This window comes from Cherax quadricarinatus, unplaced genomic scaffold (assembly GCF_038502225.1).
Source record: "Cherax quadricarinatus isolate ZL_2023a unplaced genomic scaffold, ASM3850222v1 Contig6441, whole genome shotgun sequence".
Lineage (NCBI taxonomy): Eukaryota > Metazoa > Arthropoda > Malacostraca > Decapoda > Parastacidae > Cherax > Cherax quadricarinatus.
The window spans coordinates 1-10,378 of NW_027201467.1; the positions used below are offsets into that span (position 1 = coordinate 1).

The window sequence follows — 10,378 nt, forward strand, 5'->3', positions numbered from 1 at the left end:
ATCAAGCCGTAACGGCTTGATAAAGATCCTGGAGAGAGAAAAGTTGCCAAAGTAAAGTGTCGTAAATGGTTTTGAAAACCGACAAGTTGAAGATTGAGACACTTACGCAACATATAGGAATCTTTATTGAAGAAACGTTTCGTCACACAGTGGCTTTGAAAACAGACAATCACAAACCGTTATCACATCTGTCAGACACTGCAACATCATGGGATCTTGATATAAGGAATTCTTCAATACTTGTCCAACCTTTGGACGAAGACCTACTTAAACTAGTGGATGGTTCCACTATGACCCCGCGTCCTCCTGCTTCCACTCGCCTTATGCTGTACTTTCTACAAGAGTGATGGACAGAACACATCGATTCCAGGCTGAGGGACTGATTACCTCAAACTCCTCCTCTCCTTACACCTTTCTGCTTTGCATTGGACTGATGAAGCCACTGTGTGGCGAAACGTTTCTTCAATAAAGATTCCTATATGTTGTGTGTCTCAATTGTCAAAATGTCACATTAGTTGCACTTGTGTCCTTTTTCCTAATAGTGAACATAGAAAAAGTAATTCTTCAACAATTTCAGTGTGACAGGTTAGAACAATCGCCTTATAACTCAGAGGCTAATAGACTAGAAAATGTTATAACAATAACAATCCGAGTACTAAATGACTTCGACAAACCAGTGGTGGTTTACGAACTGAACTAAAAGTACCCTTAGAAATTAGCGTTTAATACATAGCAACCTGCCGTGTGGTATGTATACCAGAAGGTATACAAACCAGTGCGAGTTAGCAATGGCCTCAAGGTATACCAGGTGAAGTCAGTTTCATTTTCTTTATGCACAAAAAGTAAAAAATAAATCTGACAAACGGAAGTATCGTGGAACTTGACTTTGGCCAGGAGGAAAAATGTTTTTTTCAGACGACAAGGTGACTGGCACTTAGAACACAAATACTTGTCCAGGATTATTTCTGAAAAGTACCTGGGAGTCCATCACTCCTCTTCCCCTCCCTCGCCTACTACAGTCATATGTAAAAAGGTAAGTGACTCTTCCCTCAGGTATGTTTTAAGATATTTTGTTGTCAATAAGGTGGGTTACAGCATTTTATATAAAATTCATAGTCCCTGGTGAAGGAAACGTCTTTGTAATAAAATGCTATAAACCACATATTGAGTCTTACTAATATACTGCTACGTTTATTTACATAATTACTATGACTGATAATACCACCCATAACCTTCCTCCCTCTTTCATAATAAGTAAGACTCGTGTCCAACAGTCAGGCATCTTTATATAGAAAAAAATCATCTACACAGCAGGCTTCAGCAGTCGAATAGAGAGGAGGCAGTAGAAACAGTGGAGATGTAATACCATCGCCCTGGAAGACGTACTTTGGAGGTTGCCAGTCCCTTCCTTCAATTGTACACTGTACACTGACTAATTTATGAGATGTCGTGTATTTTGAATGCTTTCTTAAGATACCTTGGTAGCTTTTGAGTCCCCCGTCTTTAATTTCCAGCACAAACATACCTCTATGTTCTTTCAATTAAGTCTTTTATAACTCAGCAATGGTCCACTCGACTGCTCTGGACAAAGTTGTCACCTCTTCTCCAGAGGGATGTGGTTGTGGTTGCAGGGGTCGATTCGCAGCTTCTGTCCCCACCTCTTCACTGGTCTACTAGATCGCACTTCCTGCTCCATGAGCTTTATTATACCTCTTCTTAAAGCTATGTATGGATCCTGCCTCCACTACATCACTTCCCTTTCGTGACCAATGACCTCGGTGGAACTCCCACTGAACTGACTATGGGCGGGTATTATTTGACCTGAGTTGATTTGAATCTTACGAATTGAACTTTTAATGAACCTTGAATTTTAGTTTGTCTTTTAGTGAGAATGACGTGTGTGTGTGTGTGTGTGTGTGTGTGTAATCTAATTGTGGTTGCAGAGGTCGATTCACGGCTCCTGGCCCCGCTTCTTCTCTGGTCGCTACTAGGTCCTCTCTTTCCCTGCTCATTGAGCTTTATCACACTTCATCTTAAAACTATGTATGGATCCTGCCTCCACTGCGTCACTTTCCAGACTATTCCACTTCTTGACAACTCTTTGGATGAAGAAATACTTCCTAACATCCCTCTGATTCATCTGAGTCTTCAACTTCTAATTGTGGCCCCTTGTTGTTGTCTCTCATCTTTGGAACATCCTGTCTTTGTCCACCTTGTCGATCCCTCGCAGTATTTTGTTATCATGTCTCCCCCCTCCTTCCTTTCCTTAACCTTTCCTCGTTGGACATGCCCCTTAGCTTTGGGACTAGTCTTGTTGTAAACTTATGCCCTTTATAGAATTTCCTAGCGTGCTTGGCCAGGTGTGGGTTATGGTTCCAGACTGGTGCTGCATACTCCAGTATGGGGTATAGAGTCCTGAACGACTCCTTACTGAGATGTCGGAATGCTATTCTTAGGTTTGCTAGCCATCCGTATGCCTCAGCAGTTATTTGGTTGACGTGCGCCTCTGGAGATGTGTTCGGTGTTATACTCGCATCAAGATCCTTTTCCTTAAGTGAGGTTTGTACTCATTTTGCCCCCTAGACTGTATTCTGTCTGCGGTCTTCTTTACCATTTCCTGACCTTCATGACTTTTCACTTGGCGGGGTTGAACTCCAGGAGCCATTTTCTGGACCAGATCTGCAGTCTGTCCAGATCCCTCTGTAGTTCTGCCTGGTCCTCTTGATTTAAATTCTCCTCATTAACTTGACATCGTCTACAAACAGGGACACTTCTGAGTCTATTCCTTCCGTCATGCCATTCATATATATACCAGAAACAGCACCGGCCCTAGGACTGACCCATGTGGAAAACCGCTCGTCACAGGTGCCCACTCCGACACCTCGTCGGATACCATGACTCGCTGCTCCCTTCCTGTCAGGTATTCTCTGATCCACTGCAGTGCCTTTCCTGTTATACCTGCCTAGTTTCCAGCTTTTGCACTAATCTCTTATGTATAACTGTGGCAAAAGCCTTCTTACAGTCCAAGAAAATGCAGTCTACCCACTTCTCTCTTGTCTTACTGCTGTCACCCTGTCATAGAACTCCAGTAGCTTTGTGACGCAGGATTTCCCGTCCCTGAACCCGTGCTGGTTGGCGTTCATAAACTCATCCTTTCTACGTGCTCCATCACTCTTCTGATAATCTCCACGACTTTGCATAATATACATGTCAGTGACAATGGTCTGCAGTTTAGTGCTTCGTGTCTGTTTCCTTTTTTAAAAATTGGGACTACATTTGCTGTCTTCCATACCTCAGGTAGTCGCCTTGTTTCGATAGATGTGTTGAAGATTGTTAGATTGTTTTGCATGTACTCACCTAATTGTGGTTGCAGGGGTCTAGTCATAGCTCCTCTCCCCGCCTCTTCACTGGTCGCTACTACTAGGTCACTCACTGCTCCGTGAACTGAATCATACCTCTTAAAGCTATATGTGGATCCTGCCTCCACCACCCTTTTCAGACTGTTCCACTTTCTGACAACTCTGTGACTGAAGAAATATTTCCTGACGTCCCTGTGACTCATCTGAGTCTTCAACTTCCTATTGTGACCCCTTGTTGGTATGTCCCATCTCTGAAAAATTGTCCCTGTCCACCTTGTCGATTCCTCTCAGTATTTTATCGTGTTACCATACCCTCTCCTGTTCCTCCTGTGTGTGTATGTGTGTATGTGTGTGTGTGTATGTGTGTGTGTGTATGTGTGTGTGTGCGTGCGGGTGTGTACTCTCCTAATTACTCACCTAATTGTGGTTACAGGGGTCGAGACTCAGTTCCTGGCTCCCGCCTCTTCACTGATCGCTACTAGGTCCTCTCTCTCCCTGCTCCATGAGCTCTATCATACCGCGCCTTAAAGCTATGTATGGTTCCTGCCTCCACTACATCACTTGCTAAACTATTCCACTTTCTGACAACTCTATGACTGAAGAAATACTTTCTAACATCACTTTGACTCGTCTGAGTCTTCAACTCCCAATTGTGACTCATTGTTTCTGTATTCCCTCACTGGAACATCTTGTATCTGTCCACCTTATCTATTTCACACAGTATTTTGTATGTCGTTATCATGTCTCCTCTAACCCTCTTGTCTTCCAATGTCGTCAGGCCGATTTCCCTAAACCTTAATTCGTAGGACATATCCCATAGTTCTGGAACTAGCCTTGTTGGAAACCTTTACACATTCTCTAACTTCTTGACGTTCTTGACCAGTTGTGGGTTCCAAACTGGTGCTGTGTTGTTTGTGTGTGTTGTTTGTGTGTGTGTGTGTGTGTGTGTGTGTGTGTGTGTGTGTGTGTGTGTGTGTGTGTGTTTTCTGTTTGTCTTTCTGTCTATTAGTGTTCACGCTTGTGCGGTTGTGAAAATAACATTGTATAGACCTAATTTTGTTATTGATCAGATGGCTCTACTATCAAAGGTGAGAGGATGGATAATCGTGTATGTAGTGGTGTGGGCGTGTACGCTGCCACCATCAATGGGGGACCTATCAGAAGTACTGAGAGTGGGCATCAATGCTCAGTTCTGCGAGCATAAGGGAGCCACGCTACTCTGTGACTACAAAGCCACTCAGAGGGTAACTATTAATGTTTTTAAATATATTTATATTGACGAAGAAGACACTTGAGGAACATTTGGGTAACCTGATAGTGGAAGCGTTCCATTAGTCCAGAACAGAGAAAGAACGGTATAAAATGTGAAGGAATTTGAGGTAATCAATCCCTCAGTCTTTTATCAAAATTGTTGGACTGGTCTGATGAAGACATTGCCTAACGTTCACAAAATTAATATTCTCAACAGTTACACAGATATCTCATTTATGAAATTGTTAATTTTGTAAACCGTTTATAATATTTATGTTATTCATCATTATATTTAGGATAATTTTTTTTATCTTACAATTTTTTTTTTACAGTAAACTTGGAAAATATCTGGTCATTTTATTGCTTTTTGTTTACAAGAGGATCATTAATTTCATAATCCATACAGACGCAATATTTTAACAGTAAATGTATACAGTATCATTAATGTAAACTAATCAGTGACTTACAGAGATGATCTAAGAGAACAGATGTGTAAATAATTTCGTCAGCCTGGAAGCCGGTATTAAGGGCTTTAGTCATGATGAATCTGAAGCATAGACGTTAAGATGGGCAGGATACAACTAATTTGTTCATAAGTTTTATAAGAACATAAAGACGGAGCACTGCAGCAGGCCTACTGGCCCAGACACCCAATGGCCCAAGCCTGGCCAGGGCAGGCCACATCCACTTAAGGAAAGAGCACGGCATCAGACCCATCAGCACTAGTCAAGTCCAACTCACACCCACCCACACCCACTCATGTATTAATCTAACCTATTTTTAAAAGTAACTGTACTTAACTTTGCAAATACTGATTTCAGTGTTCGGTGTGTTCTTTCTAACACTGAATTTAATTGGAGGTGGTTATGCAAAATAAAAGTTTGATGATTATTGACGCTCCTACAAAAGTCTTTAAATTCTGCAACACTTCGAGAAGCAGATGAAGTCAAAATACTGATTCATACGGGACTCTTCCTGCCAGAGAAATTTATTGACCTTCAGTAAAGCATTTGATAAAGAATACCATATTGTTTATTTGGATTTCAATAAAGTTTTTGAGTGAATAACACACACAAAGTTGCTAAAAAAAGAGGCAGCTCATGTTTTATGTTAAAACGTTGTCATGGATCGAGGCCAATCAATAAAAAACAGTTTTCCCCTGCATAAATGGCACGAAGTCATATTAAGGACCATTCACGACTGACGTTGTATTAATATTGGTAGAATTACCGACAATATGTTAAGTAAAAGGATACGAATGCAACTGATGTGACATTTTATTGTGACAACGTTTCGGCTTGATAAAGCTCCTGGAGAGCGAAACGTTGACACAATATGTCACATTAGTTGCATTTGTGTCCTTTTACGTAACGATTGGCGCTTTACAGAATGTACTTGGTGGTATCACAGTGGTTTTCAGAGTTAGGTGTGACTACTAAAGTAAAGCAAATATAAATAATTATGAAAATGGTATACAATAACGACAAGTAGATTAGTAAGACATGTTTAACGAAAGTGCTTTATTTTCATGCTGCAGCTTCACTTTGTTCCAGACAATGGAGCTGAACACTCTTCCAGGGTGAGGGACTGACCGTCTCAAGAACTATTTCCTAAAGGTAGAAAGGATTGATCATGTTTTTACCTTGCCACATACCTAAGATGCCTCCATGTTCTCTGAATTTGATTGAAGATGCCTACCGTGTAAGCGATAGGTTTCAAAAATAGAGATATCTAACTGTATCACTTGTATCTTACTCAACCAAATATTGCGAAGTAGTGTTGTCGGCCTATTGGTCCAAGTTGGTTTAAACTTAATGTAAAGTGGCAGTTTTGTTACCACTATTAATCAATGATCAATAAAACACCTGTGTTACACTTGGGTATCTTTACTGACGAAAAGTTTCGCCTACACAGTCTCGTGAATAAATAAACCAAACTTTGACGCGTCTTGCTCATTCATTTGTCGGTATTGTATACTATTAAACGATATAAATCCCACATGGACATAGAATCAACATGTACTAGAAATGTAAATTAGACTAAAAATGCGGATTATGGCATTTTATTGTGAAAACGTTTCGTTCACCAGGAGTTTGATCACTTGAATTCTGTAATAAAAATGGCCCTGTTGGTCGAAACTTCTTTACAATAAAATGTCTGTGTGTCTTATTTACACTGATTACTTACGAAATATACAGATCAATTTGTTCTCCATGTTTAATTTTATGTCTGTGTTGAGTTTACTTGTTCATGGATGGAAACATTTAGCCAGGCAGTGAACTAAAACTAGCTAATTATTGTATCTTTCGTAGATGGTTCATATGGATGAAGAGCTGGACTCATCGGTGCAGAAGGTGTTTGTGCACAACGCTGTGAAGCTGCAGTTGAGTGAGTCAATGTGTGTCAATGTTATGCTCATCAATGTGGTGGACGTCGTGGTTGTGAGGGGTGAGGGGTATCCCTGCGAAGCTGGCCTCCAGCTCTTGGTCAGAAACTCAACCTTGGACAGATTACCCAGTCAGGTGAGTTATGTTCACCTGGAGCATAGCATCTTCACCTCGCTAGCCACAGCTCTCAACATCAATCACCTCATCGTCATCAACTCCACCATCAAGGTCCTCGACATCTCCAGCCCTCTGCAGAACATCACCTCTAACTTCATATCGTCTAAAATAGACACACTCGAAAAACTGCATGTAGCAAATGGATCGGAATTCATACTCTACAAATCTTCTGTAGATATCATTTCTTCACACGGATTAATTATCAAAGGTCATGTAGTCCTGACAGAATCGTCAATATATTCCCCCTTAGAAAAGAGTGTCATCATGTTTCCAGGAGCTTCACTAAAACTCGAAAAATTTTCCGGCAACCTGGCGGTTAAGGTTAAGATACAGGAACTAAACAATGATAGACCACAAGTGATCCAACGTCCTTTTGAACCATGTATAAATATTCCATATAAAAGTTACTTTGAAGCATTTATTATGTGTCTCATACTACTGATAATTGTTTGCGTTTTCGATGTAGCTTGCATTTATCTGCTCAAAAGTAAAATATCCCGTGGAGACTGGGGAATGATGGAAAACAACAAAAGATCAAAACCAGACTTAGAATGTTCTTTGATAAATGGATTAATCAATACTTCAACCCAAGTAACTCTTGATGATATCATTTCCGAAACATCTGCAATTATTCCAGTCGGAAACTTAGACGAAATATATTCCAAGAATATGGAAATTTCAACATCGCTGCTCAGTGATAAGTCACAGTATGAAGAGAAACTCAGAGAGATTGTTGAAAAGATCAACGATTGCGGAAAAGGAAAAAATAATATACATAAAATTGTGAATAAAGGAAATAAATTAACAAAAGCGGAAGAAATTGAAGCAGAGCATAAAAAGGCACAGGAAGAAAGGTCCAGAGGTGAAGCTCTGGTAAAAATAAACATAGACAAGAAAATGATGAGACAGCAAGCCAGTGAACACATGGAAAAATATGTACAGAAAATGCGTGAGATCGCTGAGCAAGTTCTGGATCTCTGGAACAAGACGCTCATCTCATTTGACTGGAACACAACATTTATGGTAGATCTCCAGGAATGGTTGAATTTTTTTAAGTGGCAAATAAAGGAAAAGGAGAACTGTCTGAAAGTTCAAACTGAACAACAAAACTCTAACTATAAAACAAACGAAGAGATGCTGAATCAATGCGTTAGTGAGAAAAATGAGCAATTAAAATACAAGCTTGTTAGTGATATCCGTAGTATTGAGAGTGACTTTAATAATGATGTACGTAATGCAGGCAGTGAGAAGGAAATTTTGAAGAAACTTTATGATAAAAAGAAAGAGACGTGTAAAATCACATACGAAGTACTTAAGTGGAAGAATTTGTATTTCGAGCCTCAAAAGCTTAAGGAATCTCACGATGATGCACTATTATCTCTCACTGAAGAATTTTTGCAGGAAATGCGACTTACCTTAGAGTCCATCCTGACTATGCATAGACTGACTGTCCTCTTTGTAAAACACGTGAAAATTAAAAGGTCGTGGCAGGCGCCTGAGTGATGTACCCATCAGCGAAGCATCAGTAGACAGCAGTCACAAACGGAAATTCAACCACTATGAAAGATTGATTCTGGCTTAGTAAATTAGTTTTCTCAAAAAATTAATGAGCGCATAAAGAAAGAGCAAAATCTATAACCCTGTGTGGGAACCATACTTTAATAAAGTATTGTTCTAGCGAGAGAATTTTTCTTAACCTAGAAACTGCAGTGAAGATAATATCAACAGTATGGAAACTATATTTATCAAGACGATTCGCTTGCCGATCAAGTTTTTACTTCACACTCAGCAATATCTTCTCGAAGTGAACTCAGTGTTGTATGTTCTTTGGATTATTGTGTAAAAGTGTGTATAAAACAGATTTTTTATAAGTTTAAATCAATTTAAAATAGTTTACACACACACACACACACACACACACACACACACACACACACACACACACACACACATACACAGAAACACACACATACGCACACAGACCCAGACACACACAGATCCAGACATTCATGGTACGAGATGAGGCATCACAATGGGCGCCCGTGACGAGCGGGGTCCCACAGGGGTCAGTCCTAGAACCAGTGCTGTTTTTAGTATATGTGAACGACATGACGGAAGGGATAGACTCAGAAATGTCCCTGTTTGCAGATGATGTGAAGTTAATGAGAAGAATTAAACCAGAAGAGGATCAGGCAGGACTCCAAAGAGACCTGAACAGACTGGACACGTAGTCGAGCGACTGGCTACTCGAATTTAACCCAGTCAAATGCAAAGTCATGAAGATTGGGGAAGGGCAAAGAAGACCGCAGAGTGAGTATAGGCTAGGTGACCAGAGACTGCAAACCTCACTCAAGGAGAGTATAGTACCGAGCACTCATTTCGTCGCTTAACCGTTGGGGCGAACGGACGTGAGCTGAGCCTGCCCCCTGCTGTCAGCTGGTGACAACTTGATTTTCACAAAATGGCGCAGCAGGCAAGACGCCGGGTTAATACTGTCGGCATAGAAGTGGTGCGTGGGGCTGTGTATGCCCACTCGGCTCAAGTTTTACTACCTTCCATCATCAGGGACACATACGAGATTGCAAATGAAGAACTTCATGGTGTGGCCTTGAATGGGGCATACCGGATCTTTGTGAAGCTTCGCAATGCTAGTGTATATGAAGACATAGTCGCCAGATTCCAGGATCTTTGTGTGCCGGTAAATCCTTCTGTGACGGTAGGGCTCCATGATGTGTCCCGCTATTATACGTGAGTGAAGACAAGGAACGTACCTTTTGAGGCTGATGAGGCAGACCTGCGTGCCGTGTTTGAGAAGTTTGGGACTGTTTGCATGGCGACACTGGGGAAGTGGAAGGAAGGATCATATGCTGGGATGCCTGAGGGAAGTTTCTCTTTGAAAATGACATTGAGGCATCCCGTTCCTTCCTGTGTTTACCTTGTCGACTTCAGGACACAAGTGATGGTGACCTAAGCGGGGCAACGACGTACTTGTCGCTTGTGCGGCGCCTATGATCACATTGCTGTGCAGTGTGTTCAACGGCAGGGTTCACAGGCGGATGCTCAACCTGAGGAGGCACCGGAGGAACAGGAGACGATGGAGGAGACACGACCTGAGTCGCCTCCTTTGTGCAAGGCTTGGTGTGTGGAGGTCGACGAGGGTGAATTGAGGGAGGGAGAGTGTGCAACTTTTCCGGGGGAGCCGAG

The 10,378-nt window shown here is 41.4% G+C and overlaps 1 protein-coding gene across 4 annotated transcripts; it reads left to right on the forward strand.

The window, feature by feature from the left end:
• The first annotated feature begins 32 nt into the window (after positions 1-32).
• On the forward strand, positions 33-10,372 carry LOC138850984 (uncharacterized). Of its 4 annotated transcripts, none has more exons than XM_070082045.1 (3): positions 34-1,033; positions 4,430-4,603; positions 6,923-10,372. In XM_070082045.1, exons 2-3 carry the CDS (start codon positions 4,430-4,432, stop codon positions 8,675-8,677), a joined length of 1,929 nt encoding a protein of 642 aa, XP_069938146.1. In that variant the 5' UTR covers positions 34-1,033; the 3' UTR covers positions 8,678-10,372. The 4 variants fall into 4 exon arrangements, with proteins under 4 accessions (XP_069938149.1, XP_069938146.1, XP_069938147.1 ...); XM_070082046.1 differs by having other exon boundaries at positions 4,448-4,603; XM_070082047.1 differs by lacking the exon at positions 34-1,033 and adding an exon at positions 6,164-6,226 and having other exon boundaries at positions 4,467-4,603.
• The last annotated feature ends 6 nt before the right edge of the window (positions 10,373-10,378 follow it).

Excerpts from the sequence above, each read along its gene's own strand:
- LOC138850984 (XM_070082045.1), top strand. The coding sequence starts at position 4,430 with ATGGCTCTACTATCAAAGGTGAGAGGATGGATAATCGTGTATGTAGTG. Across the intron at positions 4,604-6,922 it reads ACTACAAAGCCACTCAGAGG|ATGGTTCATATGGATGAAGA; the intron begins GTAACTATTAAT and ends TATCTTTCGTAG.